The sequence below is a fragment of the Microtus ochrogaster genome, chromosome 18 (assembly GCF_000317375.1).
Source record: "Microtus ochrogaster isolate Prairie Vole_2 chromosome 18, MicOch1.0, whole genome shotgun sequence".
Classification (NCBI taxonomy): Eukaryota; Metazoa; Chordata; class Mammalia; order Rodentia; family Cricetidae; genus Microtus; species Microtus ochrogaster.
The window spans coordinates 53,321,057-53,346,232 of NC_022020.1; the positions used below are offsets into that span (position 1 = coordinate 53,321,057).

The 25,176-nt window shown below is 42.4% G+C and overlaps 1 protein-coding gene across 5 annotated transcripts in view; it reads left to right on the forward strand.

The window, feature by feature from the left end:
- The window catches only part of Ldlrad4 (low density lipoprotein receptor class A domain containing 4), a 313,809-nt gene that overhangs the window by 141,818 nt on the left and 146,815 nt on the right, over nucleotides 1-25,176 (forward strand). For all 5 annotated transcript variants that reach the window (XM_026783320.1, XM_026783324.1, XM_026783322.1 and 2 more), the window contains exon 3: nucleotides 18,049-18,189. In XM_026783320.1, coding sequence (XP_026639121.1) covers nucleotides 18,049-18,189 — 141 coding nt within the window. The remainder of the gene's footprint in view (nucleotides 1-18,048; nucleotides 18,190-25,176) is intronic.

Sequence of the window (25,176 nt, forward strand, 5' to 3'; positions counted from 1 at the left end):
GTCTCTGTCTCCTTTCATCACCTGATGAAGGTTAATATTCAGGAGGATGCATATAATAAAATGTGATTTATTTGTAACATTGATTATAATAAATGGTATCTTCATTTTCAAAAGCAATATATTACTGTTAAACTCATTATACCGTACAGTCATGCGGGGCTTCCATTGTTTGGGCTTAGGCTCAGTGGGGAAGACCTGACATCCTTAGGAAGAGAGCAGAGACTATGACAGAGAATGGGCTGAATGGGGTCTTCTTGGTGGTTGTTTGCATATAGACACTCCTAGATGTGTTCCCTAGAGCATAGCGGCGAAGCTCGAAAACCCTGCTTTGTGACTGATCTGGGTGCGTATGTATTTTCCCTTCTTTTTTTTTTTCCTCATTAAGTAATGCACCAGCCTTTAACGGGAAAGGTGCTTTAGTGTGTTGTTAGGCACAATTGCCTAAACACAGAACAGGTCCAAATGTCTACTTTAACTTTTGCCTGAAACTGCTTTGTGGCTTGTAACAGCTCAGCCTTGGTGACATGCGCACTGGTGGCCGGTGCAGACGGGATACTCCTGCACCTCTTGCATGGCTTTGGGATGGGGGAGACCTCCGTTGTTTCCTCTCCTGTGGGTATTTATTTTCTGTTAGTCTTTTTTGCACATACTCTACGCTTGAGCTTCAGGCTGCTACTACGTTCCAGGAGGCGGGCAGGCCGACGCAAGGGGATCAACGCTTTGACCAGTCTGCAGTAAATGAAGTGAGCGATACTGGTTTACCTCAGTCGCATCTCTGCAAAGGCTTGGCAAGAAGAGAGGCAGGGCGCGCTGTTCTGAGAAATGCAGTTCGAAGCTCTTTAAAGCTAAGGGCTGTAGTAATTAAAAAGTAAAAACCCGGGGGTGGGGGAGAAGAGAGAGGAGGGATAAGGAGGGATGAAAGCGTGAGCTGGATGAGAAGAGACACAGAGAAGACCAGGGAACAGGTGCTAAGCCAGAGGGACAGCCCCCAGCGTCTGTTCAAGCAAGTTAAACACTAAAACAAAAGAATTAAAATATAAAAGGGAGAAGTTAAAATATGAAATATATAGAATAAAAGAAAGATAATCAGCCAGCATTTCTTCTTCACTGGGATGCCACTATGTCTCCCTGTCCATTAGGTTACCCTTTGCAGCTGACTCTAAGGTGACCTGAGAGAGAGAGAGCTGCTGGTCTTTGTGTCTCTTTTGCTGGGTTCCAAAGTGGAGATCAGCTCTTTAGGAGTCCCCCTCCCCTTCTAGAGCCTTCTCTCTGGTCTGCTGTGTAATTGTGCCGTTCACATGTGCGTTTTAATGCCCCGGGCTGGAGTAAAAGGACAGGGCACCCTCACTTGTGTGTCTTGGCTGCTGAGCACTTTCTTGCATATAACTCACATGTGGCCTGATGGTCAAGACAAGTTAAAATGAAGCGAAAGGTACTTATTTACCTCAGTCTCATCCCCACAAAGGCTTTGAAAGAGAGGCGGGGTACTGTCGTGGTAAATGTAGTTTAAAGCCTTTGAAACTTAACGGTGATATTAATTAACAAGCAAAAAGAGGGGAGCAGGTCTGGCAACAGGGCATCTCTCAGCAATGGTACCCTCTTTTCTCCCAGGCTGGGCCATGGGGAGCCACAGGAGACAAGCCCCAGAGCATCTGCTTCCAAGTCTTAATGCTCAAGTTTTGTTATTGTCGAGTTTGCTTGTCTGGTTCACAGTCTGGCGTGGGGTGAGGTGGAGGAGCGATTTCCTGCCACCCTGCTCTCAGCAGTCTTCAGTAAGCTGGGTCATAGATCTCTGGACTTTTTCTGGTCTGTTTTTTTTTCACCGAAGCCTCCTCTTGCCCGTATGCAGTTCTCACTTTGCTTTCCCCCACAAACCAGGTGTTTTCCACCGCTGCTCCTCAACTGTACCTTCTTCCTCAGAGCGCACCCCTTCTTTTAGTGCCAGCATCTGTATGGACACCCATGCTGAAAGCATAGGTAACAAGGACAGGAAAAATGCACAAAGCTTACCCCCAAAGAACACAGATTTCTCTCTTCTCTAGTGCCTTTTGATTTGAGGTCAACCAATTAGTAACTTTCTTTGCCAGGCGTGTGATGCAAAACTTATGAGCAATGTTCTGGGTCCCAAGAGACTTTACCAGTGGGCTAGATAGACAGACAGATGATGAGAGCGTGACAATGAGCATTGTATTGGGGGATGCAGTAGGGTGTCATGGGAACCCACAGCAACAATATTTAGTCTTGGACAATGGTGGAGGTGCTGGGAAAGCAGCTCTAGCTGGGATGTAAAATTCCCTACTTGCAGAACTTATACTCTGGTGAGCAGAGAGCTGCTCACTCGTGGCTGAGTGAAAGGTGGTAAGGGCTACAGGGAAGATGGAAACAAGGAACGTGGTCTGGGACTTGGGGATGGAAACAGGCTACTCTTGAAAATTGAAAGCACTGCCTGGGATCACTCCTGCAATCTCAGGCTCTGGGAACTGGAGTCAGGAAACTTGCTGCAAATTAAGGGCAGTATGGTCTATGCAATGAGTTTCAAGCTACTAGGGCTGCAGACAGAGACTCTGCTTCAAAAAAAGAGGAGGTTTTGGTCCTAGAGGGAGGACTGAGCGGTAAAGATGCTAGCACCTATATACCAGGCAGCTTATAACCACTTGTGACTACAGTTACAGGGTCTCTCCCTCCCCCCACATTTAAAAACAATAAAATAGATTTGAAAAAGAGGAAGTTTATTATATTCAAATATAAAGGAAGGCTAAAGCATTAATTGTGGAACCTTGATTCCATGACATATTTGCCTTGTTTGTACCACTTACCCTGCATTTTACAAATCCAGTCCTAAGAGTAATATCAAGAAAGCCTTCTAGAGCCATGGTGGACTGTCAGTACTCTGTCGGTTCGTGTATTTACTTCCTTCAGTGAAGCCCATCCTCGGCAACAAAGGGCACTCAAAACCAACCTGAAATGCATGAGACTCTGCCTAAGACATGGAGGGGAACAGATATGATCAGTTGTTTTTCTGTCTTCATAAGGACAAAGCAAGACAGAATAAGATTAACATTAGTGAAGATTAACATTAGTGAAGATTAACATTAGTGAATATTTGTGCTGGAGAGAACAAATGAGTTTTTCATGGGTTTATCCAACATCAAATCATTGATGCTATTGATCTTCCAATCCAACTACTCTGGGCATGGCTGGAACACTGCAACCAGTCCCTGGAATGAGGCATTTTGGTACTATTTGAGGTTTAACAGAGTTTGGCATGGAGGGTAGAAGGGAAAGGCAAGTGAAGGTTTAGGTTGATATGGCCTGTGATGGGAAGACAAGATTCCATGAAGTCTTGACTAAGGAGTCCAGGGATCCAGTGGGGAAAATGTGGGAAGATGTGACCCAGAGCAACAGGTTTCAGGGGGTCCTGGGGGCTGTCAGTTCACAGAGCATCAGGCTCCTAAAAGATTTGCCCTGGGTAAGAGTTGAGCAGAAAACTATTGGCTGTTAACTTTAGAAGGTAGTAATTTTGTCAGTGTTCTGATTAATAATCAAATTGTCTTGAGGTCTTTTAAGGCTATCTGAAACTTTTTGATCATTGGAGAAATAGACAGAGTGACTTAGGCAATCCTTAATTGGCTTGTGTTTGAAAAAAGGCATGTTCAGGACATATATTTTTGTTTTTGTGAGTCTTGAGATTCTAGACAGTATGCTGTCAGTAGGAAACAATTTATCCCAATAAATTGTATCTGGGGATAAAAGCAACTATCAGATAAGAGGGTCTATGCTGTTCTTGTTAGTTGTATGCCAGCTTGACATACTCTGTAGTCATCTGAGAGAAGAGAATCTCAAATAATAAATTGCCTTATAAGATTGGGCTATAGGCATACATTTAGAAAATTTTCTTAATTAGTGATTGATGTAGGATGGCCCAGCCCACTGTGGGTGATATCACCCTGGGCTGGTGGTCCTGGGTTCTATAAGAAAGCAGAATGAGCAAGCCAGTAAGCAGCACTCCTCCATGGCCTCTGCACCAGTTCCTGCCTCCAGGTTCCTGCCCGGTTTGAGTTGCTGCCTTGCTTTTCCTCAGTGGATGGGATTCAGGATATGTAAGCCAAAGAAACATTCCTCCCCACCCCCAAGTTGCTTTTGGTTCCCTCACAGCACAAGTTACCCTAAGAAACATAGTTCCTACCCACCATCAGGGTTGGCTTGGATCACTGGGGGGCTCCACCGTCTGCTCGCACTGAAAAGGGTGGCGTTTCCCACTGTCTATCTCCTGAAGTGTGACACGCCATAGAGCATTCTGGTTATGACTTTGCGCTCACTGGTGAGTTCTGGACACCAGAGACCACTCTTTATGCTCACAGAAATCTCCATCTAGAGATGAAGAAGCAGCCCGTTCAGTGCACTTTCCTTGCTTTGAGAAAAACAGCATTTCTTCTCTGAGCAGGCCCCTGAAGTGTATTCATTTGAGAAGTATTATAAGGTGCCTGCCAGCTTATACTTCACCCAGTGTGGGTTGGTCATAGGATGTCCTGGCATTTTTGTAGCGGGCACTGTGACATGTCGAAGGCAGCCAGCTTTGATTCTGTCTCAGAAGATAGGAATTTTCAAAAGAGGACATTTTATAAAGGGTGGGTGACAGATGCAGGACATTAAGCAGGCTCCATGGGAGGCTCAAAGTAAAAAAAAAAACAAAAAAAACCAACCAACCACCCAACCAACAACAACCCCACGGGAATTGTTAATCCAAACTGAAGTCAAGTGCAGCTGCAGGAGCCCTGTGGACTGGTGAGAGCCGTCTCCCTCCCTGGCTCTGAGTCTGTCTGCTCCCAGGAGATCAGTCAGATTGTTTCTGTTGAAATAGGAAATGAGACAGGTGGAGAATTTCAGTATCGACACTCAGTTCTTGGGGTGCTAGAAGCTGCCAGGAAAGGAGCTGCAGGCTGTTTCCTGAACAAACAGTCCAGCACGTTATCCAGACAATGGGCTTTCTCTGTGTGACACAGGCATGCTGCACTGAGAGGGAACACTGGGATTTAGGAATTAAGCCAGGTTAACTGGGAAGGGACAGATGGGAAAAGACTAAATATTTATGGCATTGTGGGCTAGAGAGGAAATGATTCTGTAAATAAAGAATACAGTTTAAAAAAGCTATTTGGCTATTTACCTTAACAATCTTTTGTGATTTGCTATTTTTTTGTTTTATTTCCTTCTTTTGTCTGCCCCCCACCTTTTTCCTGTCTTTCATGTGTAATATGTATTTTCTTACTGAAGATATTTGCTCAGCTAAAGAAAAATTTCTCCTCTCAAAGGGACATCAGTAGTTAATGTGAGAGCCTTTCTGTAGGTCTTTCTTTGACCCTGATTTAACAGCCACTTTTATTAGATGTTTACTGTGTATGCCAAACTGTGTTCTAGATTCTGGGACTTTATCAATACAACCAAGCAAACAAAAATCCCTGCCCTCACGTTGTTTCTGTTCTGATGGCGAGACAGAGACTAGGTAGACAGACACGCAGACAGAACATCATGCATATGTTTAGCTATGAAGTTAGACAGAAGGTCAAGCAATGGAGAAAAATGACATGGAAAGAGGGTGATCAGGGCAGGAGTCTGGGTTGTGTTCACAGTGGACATGTGAGTGAGGGCATAGTAAGCAGTTTGTTGGAAAGGTCTGCCCCAGGCAGAGGGAAAGCAAGTGCAGGCAGGCCTGGGTTCTAGGACCAGTGTGCAGGCTGGTACTCTCCCAGAAAGGGAGAAGAAGAGGGAAGAAAGGAAGGGGCTAGGGAGCTGATTAAAAAAAAAAAACAGGTCAAATTGGGGGAAATGCATGAGCTGCTAGAATTTCACTTCGAGGAACATGAAAGCCTCTGGAAAGTTGGAGACAAGAGACCTGACTTGGTTTCCATTTTGGTCCCATTGTTCTGGCTTCTGTGTGGTGTTTAGACTGTGGGGGAGGGTACTGGAGAAGGTGGGGTTCTTGTATGGAGGCTATTGAAATTAGCTTTGTAGATGAGAGGGCCCAGAAGTCAAAGTGGGATGCAGTGTTTAGGCAAGGGTGCCTGGAACAAGCCTTGTTTCCAGCTGTATTTGGGAGGTAGAATCAACATTGCTTTGCGGTTTGGAGTGTAAAGGAAAGGCAGTGAAAGATCACTCCAATGACCCTTCATCTAGGGTGGGGTTTCTCTGGTAAAGAAGGTTCATAATGGAGCAACTTTGGGTGGGAGAGTGTGTTATTTGGCTTTGAAGATGGCAAACTTGATGTCATTTCTGCATGAAGTTGTTGAATGGGCCAGTGGGAGGATACGGAATCTAGGGCTAGTATAGATGTCCTATATGTGTTTAGGGGTTGGAGACAATGAATTGCTGGAAACTACGAGAAGCAGCAGTGTCCAGAAAAGTCTAGAACCCTGCCCTCCACAGTTCAGAGGTTAGGGGGTAAGAGCTGAGGCAGATGAAGTAGGCAGAGCTCATCACTGCAATGGGATGGTCTGGACCAGCTGTGACCTGTTAGGTGACATACTGGGGTTAATGCAAAGGGCATTGGTGGCCTGGACAAACTGTTTAGGTGTGGTTATGGGTGCCAGAAGAAGTCAATCATCCAATAGACAGCTTTCAGCTTTACTGTTTGGTGGAAGCACCTATTTCAGGTAAAACCTCACAGTAAACTCTAACTCATGTGCCTCTCTGACCATATTCCACCTCTGCTGGGGCCCCTGAGGCCCTCCAAGTACATGACCTAGGATGCTCAGGGGAACATTAGAGACTGCTTGGATCAGTCGCTTTTCTGTGACTGTGATAAAATATGATAAAATATCATAACCCAAAGGCAACATAGAGAAGGGTGATGCCATATAGTGGCAGTGGCAGGAGCAGGGAGCTGAGCGCTCACATCTCAACTGTTTCTGGGAAGCAGAGAGTGTGCTACAAACAGAGTGAGGCTGTAGACTCTCAACACCTACCTGCCCCAGTGACATACACCCCCCAGCAAGGCTCTATGTCCTCGGTTCTATGACCTCCCCAAACGGCACCATCACAGGACTGTGGCAGGCATTTCTTATTCCAACACCAGACTTCTTGCTTACTCCAGAAGCCCCGTTTACCCCATAGGACTGTGGAGAGTAAGAGTCTTACTTGTGGATACACTATTTAGAATAAGAGCTGGAGGAAAGCCAGGTTCCCGAGTGTCAGGAGAGCATCCGGTCCATGTTCCTTTTAGAGCCTGGAATGTTCTCCTTCCCCAGTCACTGCTGAATGCATGTGTATCTGACTCGCGGTTGCTGTCCAGAAGATCAATGTCATATGCTGTATGGACTTGACTTAGGAACCCAGATTTCTTCTGTAAATACCTGTGCATCTCTATATCGATTCTACTACTTGGATGTGGTCCTCATATCTCATGTACCTCAAATGCATCCACAAAAAGGACACATCAGTGGACAGCTCCAAGCTCTCATTGTAGTTCATGGTGTCCTCTCTCTTCACAGAGCAACCATTGGAGAGGGTTTGGCAAGGTTAGTCTCTGTGGATGGGTGATGAATGCTCCAAGCTCTCATTACATTCAACTATGTTTATTTATAACCCATGGGTTGAAGCTGTTAATGGTCCCCAGTAAGGCATTCAAGATTCCTCACACAGTGGTTGCCTGCCCTTCCCCCAGGAGGTCTGTTTCCCCACATGTAAGAATGCAAATGAGGGGAATCTGGGATCCCCACACTGTGATTTTTCTGTATATTGAGCGTAATGCTGGCTATGTAGTTTTTTTTTTTTATTTGCACAGGAGAAAGAAAGGAAAATGGATCTTCTACAAACAACAAGAGCAACAGCAAGAAACACATATGAAATGACTAGGTTATAGGCAATTGGAAAATTACAGAGATTATTTCAATAGCTGTCCTATCCTGAGGAGTCTAAGTCTTGTACCTAAAATGTCCTAACTAAGATATGAGAAGATAGTAATTGTGACTATCTAGTCTTCAACCTCATAAAGACTTGAGAAGGAAAATAGCATTATCTAAAGCAGGAAGTGAAAGCAAGCTACTTCCAAAAGATGCAAGAAGTGACAGAAACAGCTGAAAGTCGCCCAAAGTCTCTCTGTAATGTTGGGGCAACCCACTTTGGCTATAGGCTTAGAATATCTGACAGATCATTTTCAGAAGCAGGAAAATTTGAAAGACTGTCTTACTCTGTCTTGGCAAGATTTAGCAGTCGCTTGTCTTATATCCTGCTTGTCCAGACTGGACAGTGTGCTTACTGGCAGCAGTCAAGGCAAGGACAGTTCTTTGCCCAATAGACCAGTTTTGCCAAAAAGAAAACAGGTACCATATGGAGTGTCTTCATTGCCCATCAGTCTTTATGGAGTAGATTGGTGTTGCCAGGAGCAGTTGTGTCTCATGCCAACAGAATTTCTAAATTATTAAACCATTAAATGTTGTATTCTGTAGGTCTTTGGCATGTTTGAAGATTACCTGTCTATGTGGAGTATATCTCTGTGCATCTAGAGACCCTAACTAACATAACTATAAATTGTGGCAAACATGGGTGACTATTAACCTTTAATTCTTAATAACCTATATAGCTTAAAGACTAAAGCTTTACATTATAAAAATAATCAATTTTTAAGCATATGTACAGCATAAGGACAATCTCAAGATTGTAACAATATATAAAATATCTTAACCAGAGGTAGAGATGTATAGTGCAATATGACAAAAATAATCTTAATTTGTATTACTACACAAAATATCTTAAGCAGAAGTATAAACATACAATATGACAAAATAATTTTATATTTGTGTACAAAGTATTGTAAACAGAAATAGGAATATACATAATATGACAAGTATAATTTTGAATTTGTATCAACATACAAATTATTTTATATACAAAAAGTTTAACATATGTATTAATGTACAACAATCTATACCAATGTAAGTTTTCTAAAACTAAAAGTTGCTAAAATAGTTTACAAGTAGATACACTAATCTGCTTTATTACCCTATCCTATCCCCATTTTTTCTATACCAAATGAGATTTCTGAGTTTAATTATTATTCTGTCCCCAACCCTATAATAACTTATAACCAATCCTGAGAAAAACCAAAAACCACCCATCCCGTTTGTTGGGATAGGGTGTCATTGTCTTAGGATTACTTAAAGCTGTTTTGGGGGCCATGGTATTTCTATGATTAATTATTAACTAAAATAATGGTTTAAATCTCAAGAGAACTAGCTGTAACATTTGTAGCCAGTCTCTGAGTAGTGGGTAAGTTCTTATCTGAAGTTATGTGATGTTCTTCTCTGATGTTTTGGCGATCGTGTTGTAAGAAGGCCAATTTGGAATTGTCTTGAGCAGTTTGTAGTCCAAAGCTGATCTTTGAGTGGTGTTTATTGGCTCAGTGGCGTCATTATGAACCAGGTAGAATGGTTGTTGACTCCTTTTGGAGACTTCAGAGATTGCTATTAGGAAAATTTATTGTTTAATATGGAAAATTTAGACATTATTAATATCAAAATGAAAAGTTTACATTTAAAATATTTATCCAAAGAAAGGCACTGTAGAGTTAAAAATAAGTATGGGAAAAGATAGAATTTTGGGGAGATAATGAAGTTTTGATAGCCAAAGTCCTTAGATTTTTGGTTTTCTTCTGTCCCACACCAGGTGACTCTTAGGATATGAGACAGAAACTGATTTTTTTTTTTAACATGCTTGGATTTAGAGAAGGAGAGAGCCATGCTCCAACTCCAAAACCAGTTTTGATTTTAATTGATTCAGGACTACATATTTTCTGAGAAGTAAAGACATATAGATATTTAGGCAGTGAGATTTTTCCCTGTAGAGAATATTGGTACCTTAGGTCAGAGTTTTCTTTGCTTGATAATTTTTTTTCTAAATAGCTTTCCCTTCTTCTTTAGATGTCTAGATGTCCAAGATTTCTTGAAGGTGGGTATCTCTATTTTCCTGTAAAGAAAAACAAAACAAAACAAAAAACTCAGAGCTCTGCCGCAACCCTTGTTTGTTGAGTTTTCCTTTCAGCATGTCACATTGGTTGATGAAGTATTAAGAGGTCTCTCTTGTTCAAATCGAGTCTTTATAATTTTGCTGGTATCCTTAGCTTTTCTTCTCTTGTGGAAATAAAAGCGAAACCCCTTCCTCAATGTAACACATGTCCTAGTTTCTATTCTGAGGTCAACACATCTTTAAAGTACACAGGCTGATTTAACTCAGCAGTTTTTTCTATTGTCAAATGTCTCTCTGCTGTTTTTGTTTGTTTCTCATTAACATTAAGAAAATTCAAGGTTAATAACGCATTATACAATCTATCTCTGGGGGTCTTAGTTATCCCTACCTGTTTGTTAAGCATTTATTTTAAAGTGCGATTAGATCTTTCTACAACTGCTTATCCTGTAGGATTGAATGGTATATCTGTAATGCTTTATAAGTATAATATATTAATATAATAATATGTTAAGAAAACTTTTATTTTACTAGAGACATAAGCTGGAGCATTGTTAGTCTTAATTTGTACAGGTATTCTCATGATGGCTGTGATTTCTAATAGGTGTGTAATTACAGAATCAGTCTTTTTAGAACTCAAAGCAGTTGCCCATTGAAATCCTGAAAATGTGCCTGTTGTATAGTATATGTATTTTAATTTTTCAAATTCTGCAAGATGAAACACATTCATTTGTCAGATTTTATTTTTTGCATATCTTTGGGGTTACTTCCTGCAGGTGGTGGAGTTTGATTATAGAAGAAGCAAGTAGGACCTTTTGTGTGTGTGATTTCCTTGACTTGTTGCCAAGTGGTAGAAAAAACTTTTTTTAAACCTTTGATATTGACATTTTTTAAAATGAAATTTTGAGGCTTTGAACACTGATAAATTTCATTATTACCTTTTTCTCGGGGACCCGGCAGACCCGTATGTGATCTGATGTGTGTACATATGGGATGATTTCTATTCCTGATTATTTCCTGTAATTGTATAAATAACAAAGTTAATTCTGTTTTATCAGGAATAACTTCAGGTTCAACATGTAAAACAACTCTCTGCATACTGAGAGTCAATAACTATACTGAGAGGTTCTGTTAAATCCATTAGTACCATAAGAATGGCCTACAATCCCAGCTTTTGTACAGAATCATGAGGGCTTTGGGCCACTTTACTTAAATTTCCTGATTTATATCTTGCCTTTCCTGATTTATTTGTATCAGTATAGAACGTAGGGACTCCAGAGATTGGTGTTCTCAAAGCTATTGGCAGAATGGATTACCACAACAGAAGCTGGGTGCATTTTTCTGCTTGAGGGCAGTTGTAGCCCAAGCATCTAAATTCAAAGACTTGGACATCTTAGGGACAGCATGTTGGTTTTCACTTCTCTTTTCAGATATTTTAAAATAATCCTTTTGATATGAATGGCAGTGATTAGCCATATTGTAAAATAGTTTGAGATTCCCCCCCTTTGAGTGTTTTTTTTTTTTCTCTTGTGAGACTTTTCTGCTGATCTTCTGATATGGGCAAACTTTTTCAGCATAGTAGCGTCACCTTTCTGAAGGGCCTCACGATGTTAGTAGTGCTACTTTACTTAATGTAGATGGAAACTGAATTGGTTTCCCAGCACCCCAGGCCCGAATAACCACCCAGAAACTATATTAATTACCACACGGTTTGGCCAACACTCAGGCATATTCCTACCTAACTCTTATATCTTAAACTAACCCATTTCTATTAATCTGTATATCCTCACAAGGCTGTGGCTCCCCTCTAAGGCTCTGGTGTCTTTCTCCTTAGGTAGCTACATGGTGTCTCCTGCCTTTCCTTTCTTCCCTCCTCTATATTTGTTTGGATTTCCTGCCTTGCTCCGTTCTGCCCTGCCACAGGCCAACACAGCTTCTTTATTAACCAATGGTAATAAAACATATTCACAGCTTACAGAGGGGCATCCCACACGGACTTCAGACACGACTTTTATTAAATGTTTGCGGGACAACTTAATTTATAACACAAGTACGAACCTTGAAATTAAATCTTGCCCTTTGTAACCTGTCTCTGAATGAGGACAGGATCACTAGTGTGCCTGCGCCTCTGTGTTGTATGCTGGTAGAGTGTGTGATCAATATTGTGTATGTGTGTGTGAGTTTGTATGATCACCCTTGCCGTTTACATGCTACAGAGATCTCACTGTTAAGAAGCATTGCTCTAGGGATGTATAATTTCTCTCTTCTCAAGATTCTCAAAGCTTAATCTTCCAATTCAGCTAAATCAGCACTGTGGTTCTGCTGCTATTTTGACTTCCTGCATAGCAACTGCGGCAACATTCATTCCATCCTCACTGAAGCCTGTCCTAAGATGTAATAACACAATGAGCCTTACTTGATAAAATTAGTATTAAAGATCATCTCCATGTTCTTGCACAACACCCTTTAATAAAGAGAGGGGTGGATCCATTGACATAGTAGAAGTAGAAATAAAAACGCCCATTTCTGATCAATTGGAATGCTTATTTCTGGGGTGAGCAAGGGTTCCTGGCCTTGTCCTGCAGTGCCTTGTGCGACGATGGCCATTCTCTTGTTACCCTGTATTTCTTGGTTTGTTTGTCTTTTACTTATTGTATGGCCTTATTTGTTAAACTTTATTTTTATTATAGGAAATTTTCTACCCTGTAGGAGAAAAGGCAGTATAGATTTATATAAAATCAATAAGGCATTTGGATTTCTGTGGTAAGTGTTGTTGAATATGTACTGGTTATGGCAAAATTATTCATTTTTAATTTTAGGAACTTTTTAAATATTTTAAATTTTGTATTACATTTAGAAAGAGACTGAGAGAGAGCGTGTGTGTGTGTGTGTGTGTGTGTGTGTGTGTGTGGCATAAGACAACTTACTGGAGTCAGTCTTTTCCTTCCACCATATGGATTTGGGGCCTTAAACTAAAGCCGTCAGCCCTGGCAGCAAGTGCCTCAACCCACTGAGCCATCTTGCCAGCCCAGAGACCTACTAGTGCTGACACGGAAGCCTAATCTCTTTGTTCGGCCCTCCTCACGCCGGGAGGACGCCGAGAAGGTCCCCATAGCGGGTTACAGGCTTTGGTGTCAGCACGATGGAGCCAGCATCACTGTTTGCAGGTTTGTGAATGGTAGATGTGTGAACCAAATGAGTCAGCGTTGCTGTATGAATCTTAACAGAAATAGCTCACATAGTTGGCGCTGCCAATTCACAAAAAGAGTGGTTTTTACAGCTGAGAGCTAATGCTGTTTATAGGTCCTTATTTTGTGATTGAGATTCCATCTGTGAAAGCTAAACTTTAAAAGAGTGTAAGAAAAATCAGGAACAACTTTTTGTTGCCTTTTAACTACTAGGATGTTGCCTGTACCGAATGGATTAGATTTAGACCTTGCAAAGCAGATTTGCTCCACTGTTCCGCATTGGGGTTTAGAATGTTCAGATTCTTGGGTTGCTGGGGCTTAGGTCCTGCTATTAAAATGTAGCTATTTTTGCAATGCTTTGGAATTCACATAAACACTAGGATATTCTGTTTCTGTTCTAAAATTCCTTGTTTTCTAAAAGTTGGCAAAATATTAGAAAAACTTCTCTTAACTGTTCATTTCCTTTCTCTTCTGCATGGTCTGTCTGACTGGTTAGTATTAGTTTATGCGTAATTCGAATGACAGGGTAATAAAAAGTTTTCTCTCAATTTGTTTGAAAATTTGTTCTTCAACTTTGAGTAGCTCAAGGATGCTGAGGTGAAGACTTGGGCTAGTGTGTCTCTAAGTCCCTATCAATGTTAAACTATGAATTTCTAAGAGATTCTAAGACCCTGAGAAGAATCCGCCAAAGCTTTGTATAGAGATGTAGAAAAGACCCCAAATTTGGAGAGATATTTATTATCACTATATTGGTTATAGCCATTTTAATTCATTATTATTGTTGTGGTCAGTGTGTGTGCATGCATGCAGTGGCAGGTGTTTGAAAGTCAGGACAGCTGTAGGAGTTGGTGCGCTTTCTCTCTACCATGTGGGTTCTGGGACTTGAACTCAGATCATCAAGCTTGGCCTCAAGTTCTTCTGTCCACTGAGCCATGTTGGCAGCCTTCACCCTGACAATTTTTATAAGAAATCAAAGGAGAATTATGGTATAAAGGAATGCTATTTTCTTTATTTGAAAAATTCTCTTTTTCACAAAGAGTTAATTTGATTACACAAATGATTTTAACACTGGTTTCTGAGTTCTTCACTTTGCATTATACATATGAAATCACTGTGACTTTGTCATCAAAATGTTTCTAATATTTAATAATCATTGGTTTCTCTAAAATTCTAAATTGGTAGGAATACTCAACAAGGTCCAGAAAGAATAGACAAAACAGTAAATAAAAAGTACTTTGTCTTCTTTCTTTGGTTTGAGTTTTACTCCTTTGAAAACATTTCCTAATTTGGGTGTGTGAAAGTGTAGTTTAGGAATCCAAGAGCATTGCTTCCTGCATTTCAGCAACATGGACCCTAAAGTTAGGTGATTCAAGTTTCTGAACTATCGCACTGACAGAAAGAGCTGGAGGGACTGGGCACTGTATCCAAGAATTACCTGAGAATTTGTGTATTGAAATCTTTACACTTTAATAAATTAACAAAATACCACTAATTAGTTTAGTATAATATTCTTAGCCAAAGAGAGGGCTTCTTGTAAGTGAGCTGTCTACTCCTTAGGGGCAGCCTTGCTATCAGAATCACTTCAGAGAAACTCTAGAAACACCTGCTTAGGCTACAGCTCAAGTCATTGAGAGAAGTGACCTGGGCTGGTACCCAGGTATCGATAGTTTTGAAAGATGTTTAACTAATTCCAATGTGCAGCTGGGGTGAGGGTTTTTAATTTATTGGAATATCATAGGTACCCTACTTGTTAGAAGATCAGAATATGTGAGGGTAGGAAGGTATAGCGGAGATGGCCTTTATAAGAGAGCTCAGATCGTGTTGGAAGCCCGCTTTTATCAACACCAGATGTGTTAACTTCAACAGGTACTTTACCTGGGTCTGAAATTTCTTTGCAGCTTTTCTATTGAAGTTCAATACTTAATTTCATTATAGTATTTTTGGAGTAGTTTCCTGCACCATATGAAGCATTAACAAATTCAGATATCTATTCTCTTTGTTTTGATTCAGGTGGTCATAGGATAAACTTTGAGTCTGATGTTTGGCTAAGGAGTAGCCACTGAGAAATTTGGGATTTTGTGAATTTGAAACTTAGTAGGTTGATATCATTATCTTATAAAGAAGAGCCTGCTAAGCATATCACAGCACAAACTGTTCTAGGGCACTGTTAGGCCTACTTAAAAAAAAATCCAGCTGTTTTGACAATTTACATGGGGGCACATTTATCACAGGCAAGTCCAGAAGCAGATCTTGACATGGAGACAAGGCAGACTTGAATAAATGGGGATTGTGGGGGCTGTGACGGTACCAGTGGGAGGCCTAGATCGCTCTCTGAGGCACCTTCTGCCAGCAGCCTAACAAATAGGCTGTCCTGGGTCAGGAGTTTTCGTGAGGCTCCGGTTAGATTGCTCAGTTATTGGACGGATCTGTTGTTCACTGAGTACCTGTTACAGACTGACCAGTGCAGCAGATACAAAGGATGCAGGGAGGAAAATGTGTACCCTGGGAGGAGTTAGAAGAACAATCAGTTCATACTTTTATTTTATTTGTATTGTATGTGTGTGCGCGCCTGCCAGTGTGCATATGCATGTTCCTGTGTGTGTGGAGGCCAGAGGTAAACACTGTATGTCTTCCTTGAGCCTTTCATATTATATATAGTAGTAGTAGTAATAGTAATAATAATAATAACTTATTATTTGAGATAGACTCACTGAACCTGGAGCTTGCTGATTGGTCACACTGTCTGGCCAGCAAGCCCCTGGAATCCTCCTTTCTCTGCCTCTCCCTTGCGGTATTTGAGGTACATGCTGTTGTTCCCATTTTGTGTGCGGGGTAGCTGGGATTCAGACTCAGGTCATACTTTGTAGCCAATGCAGCAAAGCAAACCCCTTTCCACTGAGCCATCTCCCCAGCTCCAACTCTTCAGACTCTTTGGAGAATTCATGCAGTAAATTATTTTACGGGGGCTGGTTTTTCTCTCCTTTTCTTTTCTTTTTGGAGACAGGTTCTAATTATGTAGCCCAGATGAGCGTCAGACTCACAATCTTAGTGCCTCCCTCTCTGGAGTGCTTAGACTGCAGGTGTGTGCACCACCATGTCTGGCCCTGTCTGTACTGTCAGCCCCACGTTCCCATGCCTCCCTGTACACAGCAGGCATGAGACATTGAGTTATGGGAACAAATGAACCAGCCTCATGTCGATGCATTCCCTTGCTGCTTTTAGGTTCCATATGAATGGGAACATGGTTGTCTAACTTTAAAGCCTTCCAAACTATAACAATGGCATATTCTTCATGTAGAGTCTGACCATTTTGGTGACCCCAAGACCCTTGTTTTTGGCTAATCTTTTTTTTTTTACACTTGGCATTCGTCTGAACTCCAATATTCCTCGTGGAAATGAAGATAAATTTTTCTCTTGACATTCCCTTTTTCCATTAAGTTAAAAATCGTTGCTTCGTAAGTGAGATTCCAAACATCTGGATTTTGATCTTTCCACCATACAGGATGATAGTTTAGCTCTGGCCACATCTGGACCGTGCAACCTGATCACATTCGGCACACAGAGTGTCTAACTCAGGTGGTGCAGCCAACCAAGAGCTTGTGGAATGCACTTGGATCCTGTTCTCCTGATATTTTACACACGGTCGGGGTCTGGGTTTTTTTTTTCCTCTATCCTCTCTGATTGTGGACGAATGGGAAAGTTAAAATGCTGCTCTCAAAGACCCGCAAAGATTCTTTGACTTAATTTCTGTTCTTTGTGGCAGGTAATAGTGTCTCGGATTGCAGTCATGCCCTCAAATGGTCTCAACAAGTGCAACCCTCCTCAGGGTTAGCAGAGCTGGTGGGAGACACTGAGAAGCTACACACAGTCTCTCTCCCTCTCTCTCTCTCTCTCTCTCTGGATTTTTATTTTAGTGGGAAGTTGGAGTTGAAATGACCTGATATTTGATACGGATCTGCTGCTCTTGTCTGAGCCAGGAATTGGGCCTTGACAGCTGAGGACACTGTGATAGTTGCCATCGCTGGGAGCCTGTGATTCTTCCTGACATTCCCCCTATTAGCCACCTACTGTGTGAATCCCCTTAATTTCTGTGGGTACTTAAGAGTTCAAGGTGCTATGTATGGCTGTTTATGCGACTGGTTATATTTTGTTATGTAATCTTTCACCCTTAATTGCTTAAAAATATTTATAATGTGTTAAGTTGGAAATTTTATTTCAAAGTCCCATTTAGGTGACTATTATTTCCAAATATGGATTTATACTGTTAAGGGATCCTGTGTTCAGTACAACAGGGATTTGGGTGTGGGCTCCATACTGTTTTATAATCCATCAATGTGGTCTTTCACACCCAGGCTTCTTAGGTCGAGAGCACTGTGATTTTTCCTGTCTTATATTATGAAACATATTATGTATATTATATTTTATAGTATATACATATACATACACTGTTCGTTAACTTTGGCATGAGAGGAATGAATCCTAGAATGGCTTGAATATTTTTGCCACAAAACAAGAAGTTGGAAGTGAAATTTTTGAGCCTTCTCAAGTCGAATTAGATCTCCTAAGTTCAACCTGAGCCTCTGTTGTTTGTTGTTGGAATGTGGGCTATGGGAGGCTATCAAGGCTTTTTTTTTTTTTTCCCAGAATGACTCTTGCAGGGCAAGCAATGGAAGGAAGTACCATGTACCCATTTGTAGGTAGCACTGTGTCATAGGCAGGTGTTAGAGTGTTGCGTGTTGCAAAGCGGGATCAGCCTCACCCAGAAGGCCCTTCTGAGTTCAGTTCCCTGGGCTTATCTAGATAATCTCATGGCCTGCACACGGCAGGTGGGGGGCGGTGGCAGCGACTGCTTTTGAGTACCCAGCGAGCGCTGACTGCCTCATGCTTTGTTTCGTGCTTTTTTCAGAGTGCAAATTCACCTGCACCAGCGGCAAATGCTTGTATCTCGGTTCACTGGTCTGTAACCAACAGGACGACTGTGGGGACAACAGCGACGAAGAGAGCTGTCTCCTGGTGACTGAGCACCCACCTCCAGGCATCTTCAACTGTAAGTCCCTCTGACTCAGCCTTGCGACGTTGTGTCTGATGGTGTTTTGAAACGGATGGGAGGTGGAAAGTTATGTTTCCTAGTTACAGGAGAGAGAGATGCCTTTCCACCAAGGTTTCCTTCTGGGTTGGAAGATGGCGTATGTGAGATGGAGAACTCTTGCGTTTCTGTAGGTGCTCACTGGTGCGGTGATTTGTAATTGGGCTTTACTGTTGATCTGAGAAGCCCCAGTTGGTTCCAAGAAAGCAGATTCTGTGTTCTTCACAGAGCTTTAGAGACCTTTTTGAATTTATGACTTCAGAAATGATTTTAAGTAAATGAAGACAGGTCCGTAATTATTCACAAAAATAGAAATATTTACACAAGACTCCTAAAGGTTCTGGTTGTATGTTTTGCTGTTAAATACCAAAAGAAAATAAAGCATGTGTCAGGTCTTTACACGTATTACTCTCGAGCTGAGACTCAGGACACTGTCTTCAACTTGAAAAAGTGAGATCGGAATCTGAAATTCATTGGTTTTTATGATTATTATGACAAGGAAGAGGGAGAATGCAGTTTTGAAACACTCCTGAATTCTGTTAGGAAAAATAGTTTTATTATTTCTGGTTTTCCACGAACCAACTGAAGTGGGTTGAGGGTGAGCATCCTTTTGTATCCGCCTACCTAGGGAGAACGCTTGCCATGCTGGTCCTTGCTGTGTTCTGATAGCTGCTTTCCCCAGATCCAAAGCTGACATTAGAGGCTTGGTCTCCAGCCCATGGTACTGTTATGAGGTGGTAAAACCTTAGAGGCATGGTACCTCCTTAGGGGTGCTCTGCCTTTCATAAAGAGATTTTGGGACCCTGGGTCCTCAGGTTTCTGCTATGTAGCCCAGGCTGGCCTCAAGCTCACAGCAGTTCTCCTGCCTCAGGGTCCTAAGTGTCGAGATTACAAGGTGTGAACTTGCATGCCCTCTTTTCCTGGCTTCCTTGCTGCCATGAAGTGAGCACTTTTGTTCTACAGCTTGCTCTTCGATACCATAAGCTGCCTTGGCAGAGGCCCGGAGGCAAATGGGTCCAGTTGCCCATGGATGTAAAACTGAGATGAGCTAAGCCTTCCCTCTTTTGTTGGTCATTCTGAAGTGTTTGTTCTGGTGATATGAAGCTGAGAGGTGAATTCTCTTCATGGGGGTCTTCTTACTGAGATGGGTCATTTCAGATACAGTCAGCCTCTCCTGTACTGAGACCACTTTGAGGCATTATGTTTGGCAAAAATTAAATCTGGGGATGGTTAAGAGCACTGCTGCTCTTGCAGAGGACCTGGGTTCAGTTCCCAGCACCTACATGGCAGCTCAAAACTATCTGTAACTCCAGTTTCAGGGGTTCTGATGATGCCCTCTTTTGACCTCCATGGGCAACAGGCATGTACCTAGTGTACAAACACCCACACAGATAACACAGTCAATGCACATAAAATAAAGTCTTTTTTAAATTAAAATTTTGTGTGGAAAATAGACTGCAAAAATGCAATTGCCGTAAACTTGAAGAGGGTTAAGAAAAATTAAAAACCCACATTTTCTTCTACCCCTACTTTAGGGGAAAAGCATGCATGGTCCTAATATAAAAATAACTACATTCTGGTGAATTTTAAGCCTGCTACTTATGCTTGCCATATTCAGGAGTCTCAGTGTTTGTTTTCTCAAGAATGTTTGTTTTATCATTTTAAACTTTATTTCAATTTTAAAAGATGCTGGTTATTTGCTGTGTTTGGGCCTGCACATGCGTGAGTGGGCATGCGTATTCATGGAGGCACGTGTGGAAGGCCAGAGGTTGATTTTGAGTGTCCTGCTCAATTGCTTCTCCAACTCACCCCCCCATGTGTTTTCCTGAACCTCAGGCTTGCCATTTTGGCTAATGTTGGTTGGCCAGCGAGCCCCCCAAATTCTGCTTTTCTCTACCCCCCACCACACAGATGTACACAGTCACATCTGGCTTTTATGTGGATGTTCATCAGGTCCTCACGCTTGTGTGGAAAGCCCTTGACCCACCGAGCCGCCTCTCTGGCCTCTGAATTTCCTTATATTGGCTGTTTTTCGAGTTCTGTCTTCATGTGCTAAGAAGACATGTCTCGAGGGTCAGGACTGGCTCTGCACTTCCTTTAGCATTAGGCCCCCTGATTTCCTTCAATTAGGTTTGTGCGGTAGCGTTTGTATCGTGCAGCTGTCTAGCTGTGTGGGGTGGTCTCACTTCCTGCATATGGGTCCTCTGAAACATTTGTTGACTGGCAGAGGGAAGAGGACACAGGGAGGAGGGTAGCGGAGTGAAAGGGGGGATTGGGAACTGGGTGGAGCCAAGAACACTGAGGGCCCCTCTGTCTACCTTTTCCATGAACACTTCAAGCATTTTTGAGCACATCTAAACTATAAAATGTTCTCTTTTTTTTTTCTTTTCTGCACCATGGTGGGAATTGATCCCAGGACCTTACACGTCACAGACAAGTATTCTACCACTGAGCTACCTACCAGTCCTCTGTTTTGCTTTGAGTCATAGTCTTATCAAGCTTCCCATGCAGGCCTTTAACTCTGTGGTTCAGGTAGGCCTTGAACATGCTGTCTTGCAGTGTCAACCTCCCAAGTAGCTGGGATTACAGACCTGTATCACCAGGCCTGGTTAAATGTGCTTTGGATGCATACGCTTGTTTCAAACTCAACTGCTGGGATAGGGTCCCAGTAATACAGCTTTCTCAGGAACAGGCAGCAGGTTGTTTTTCCCTGTGCCCCAGAGCTACCATCTGCACAGTCAGGGCCCAAGAGATGGCTCCTGTGTGCACTGCAGGGGAAAGGGACAATCCAAGTAAGTCATTTAGAAACATGCAAGACTTAAGCAGTTGGTGAATACAAAGTTATCCCAAGCTAGACTGATGGATTAAGATCCTGGCCCTAGGACTTAGCAGTTAGGCAGGTTGCTTTTGCATGAGGAAGCGATTGAATCCTCTAAGGCCTAGATTCTGGTATCTATGAAATGGGCATAATTTCTGTCATATAAAATTGTACATGCGCTTAATGAAAGACCTGGGAAGTGTGAGCTACATAATTGTATTGTCCTTCCTCTCTCTTCCCCTTCTCTCGCTCATCTCTCCTTCCTCTCCCCCTCCTCCCCTTGCTCCTCCTCTTCCTCCCGACATTTTGTTTGGGCATCCCTTGGGGAGCTGAATCACCATAGCTTCGTATAATTTGCCTTCAATGTCACCACATTGCATATGTAATATGTTTCTAGGTGTTCCAGAATGAGTGCATTCCCAGAAATCAGTGTTTCTCCTTGGCAAGATTCTCTAGGGGCTGTGCCAGCTGAAGGTGTCTGTGGCATGGCTGAGAACTACCTGTATGCTGCCTCTGCTGAAATACCAGGAGGAGGAGGCCCATTTGTACCATAAGGAACACTCCCCGTTTTTGACTTCTTTTCTTTCTTCAGTCAAACCGAGAGGCTAATTTAATATGGAATGAGTGTATGCTTTCTCTCCCTATGTCTCACCTGAAGAGAACATGAAACACAAATTGGCTCCTACTAGCTTCCGTGTACTGTGTCCTCGGGCAGTTGGTGAGCTTCCAATGGATGGCACATACTTTTATTCAGTCATCTATGGTGGATTTCTAGAGCAGACGGACAGTACGCCTTGAAAAAATTAAATCCTTGTGTATGAAATATGCACACACACCCCAGAACAACAACAAAACCTCACCTAGTGGCCCTTGTTCTTATCCTATTTTGAAAAGGTCAGCTTATTTGACCTGCTTTGTTTCATTAGAGAAAATGTTGAATATTACAATATTTGATATTTAGAATGAAGCAAAGTGGACCTTCTGGATGTCCAGATGAACTACATCAGTGTTTTGCCTCTTCCCCGGGCTTCAGATATGCATGTGTGCTCAGATGTCTGTGAGACGTCTCATCTGATAATGTTTAGCATGAATTAAAGTTAGAACGGAAACCCCACTGGTACTCATAGCCAGCTGTATGAACAGCCTTTTCCCTTCAGAAAGTGTTTTGGAACCCAGGTCTAGACATAATCTGGTTTCATCTGTCCCTCCACTCACCTATCGCTGACCAGATACTCATTAACTGAGGGAAGATTATTTCACTCTGAAACCAAAATCTGGGCAAAACTCTATGAAGGCTAGGCTAGCATTGCTTATCTCATTGAGAATGTTTCCATAAGCATCATTCAATGGAAGAGAGAACGTTCCGGTGGACCAAACTCCCAGCTTTTCTCATCTCTCTACTTTGGCTGTTATGTTGTACTCAAAATATTACACTCCTGTGCTGTGGGATAATGCTTTGTACACTGTAAGATTTGTCACTTGTATTGGTTTAATAAAATGCTGATTGGCCAGTAGCCAGGCAGGAAATATAGGTGGGGTGACCAGTCAAGAAGAATTCTGGGAAAAGGAAGAGAGAGAGAGAGAGAAAGAGAGAGAGAGAGAGAGAGAGAGAGAGAGAGAGAGAGAGAGAGGAAGGCAGAGGCAGTTGTCACTCAGATACTGAGGAAGCAAGATGAGAATGCTGCACTGATAAAAGGTACCGAGCCATGTGACTAAACACAGACAAGAATTATGGGTTAATTTAAGTTATAAGAGCTAGTTAATAATAAGCCTGAGTTTACAATTAATATAAGCCTCTTTGTTTCTTGGGACTGAATGACTGTGGGAACAGGTGGGACAGAAACTTCCTGAGCATTAAATATACAAATAAGATTAGTTTTCAAGTGCCTTGTCTGGTCATTGTACTAGCCATCGTGGTGGAATGAAGAAAACAAATCCTGCTGTTACACTGCTGAGAGTTGGAAGGAAAACACGTAGAAAGATAACTGCAAACGGACCTCGGAAGCAATGGATGATTGATCCTAACAGTGTAGGGTTTAGTGAAGACAAAATTATTCCCCTTGTGCTAGTAATTGTGGCTTCAGAAAGAAGGCGTTCTAAACAATTAGGGAAGGATGCTGGTGGGGTTTTAAATGGCAGGGATGAGGAATAACAGTGAGGATGGTGCAGTCCTGGACAGGGATGAGGCAGCCTGACCTGACAAGGTGTGTCTACTATGGCTGAGCACAACGTGAGACAGAGTTGGAAACTAGGCTGGGGTCAGAGAGGAGCTGGCACGTGATGCTATGTCATTGCATATGGTTTGCTGTGCCCAGAGCCTGATGCTAACGGGCGTCCTCGGCTAACCAGCCATGTGCTGCCTTAGTGTTCCTGTCCAGTTGGGGTTTCCCTTTACACTGTATGGTCACTGCAACTTGATGGGGGTGGGGCAGGGGTGAGGAACTGAGCTCCTATGGCCTTCTAGATGCTATAGTCTACACAGTTTGGAAACATCTGGGCATGCTCAGTCTTAAGCAATCACTACTGAGGGATCTGTGCCACAGACGTTTGGAGGAAACCTAGAGTTGAAAAGTGACAGCCGTCAGGAACGACTTCTCACTTTTAGCTTGGGTGGAATTTCCAGCTAACCAGAAAGGATCCTATTCAGAGAAAGTGGGGAGCACAGAGACTCCTATCCTCACCAGAGGCAGAAGCTGCTTCCTTCCCTATAGGTGGCCTCATAAAACTGACACTCACAATCAAAGGAACAGAAGCCAAATAAAAGTGCCCAATTAAGCCAGCATTTTTAACTTCAAAACTTTTTCCTGAAAGAAACCTCTCCCTGCCCCCATGCCAGTTAGGGTAAAAACAAAACAAGACATAGTCTGAGCAAACTGCTTTCCTTCCCAAACCAGCTTCTCAGCTTCTTCAGTATTGTCTCCAGTGACTCTCTGCACCAAGCAGAAACTACCGTTGGTTGCCTCCTAAGCTTTCAGGTATCTTTGTGCTTGAGAACTTTGAACCTTGTAGAAAAATCTGACCGTGACCGGGCTTACAGCTGCTAGATCTCTGTTGTTGCTTCTACAGTTATTGCAGTAAGCATTATAAATAATTCTCCATATCATGAAATATCCTAATAGATTGTGCACCTAGTTCCCTAGTTGTCTCATTTGCCTCTGGGTTTGGTTTTTGTTTTCTTATTAGTTCTGTGGGTGTTTCAAAATAATGAAGTTCAGTATGGCCACTTCCTGCACACCCTGTTTGTTGATCCTCGTCACCCTGCTTGGCTTCCCCACTTCCCTTCCTCCCTTCTTGATGGTTCTCTTCCTTCTCCTTGTGCCCCATCCTCACCTTTTACTTTCAAATTCTGTGTTTTAGTTTGTTCTGTGTACAGTTTGTTTGGATCAGGATCCAAAGCCAAAAACATGGTGATGGTGGTGGTAGTGTGGGGATACTCTTGAGAACTTAGATTCCCCTCCCAAACCCCTTTCTCTCGTTCCCATTCCTCTCCTGTTGTCACTGTTCATGGTCTGGATTGTTCATTTTATAGACTTCCCAAGCCAAATTTCCCCTTTCTCCGTGGTATCAGTGAATATGCTCCTTCGTTCCTTGCCATTCCTGTTTTCTTGATTGATTGGGCAACGTGGAGAGATTCGGTGGTGAGCACGGTATGCACAGGGGTCAGCTGTCTCTCGTCAGCAGGCTTGTTGTGTCTTTATGTGCTGTTCCTGACTGCAAAACGGCCAGAAACTAACTCTGTACTTTCCCCTGTTAACTTATCTATAAGGAGATGTTCCCATCAATGGTATGATCAGTTGCCCTGAGGTGTCTGCCATACAGGATAAATTCATTTAAATCCGAGTGGTTTCTTGATGCTTCTTCAATTACAACCGATGATATTTTTCTTGTTAAAGACCGAGGAGTTGAAATAGCTGGGTGCACACATTCAGCTTCGGTAGGAGCCCTTTCTACTTCACTCCAGGAGCCAACTCCCAGATCTCTGTGTATTCTTGCCTGTTTTCCACCTGCTGCCATGCAACTTCATATTTATATGATTTCTATTTTCTTGGGGCCTGTTCATTCTGAATTCATTGCCTTCTGCTGAGCCTGCCTGTCAGGCCCTGTACTCAACTGTCCAGATCCTCCCATGG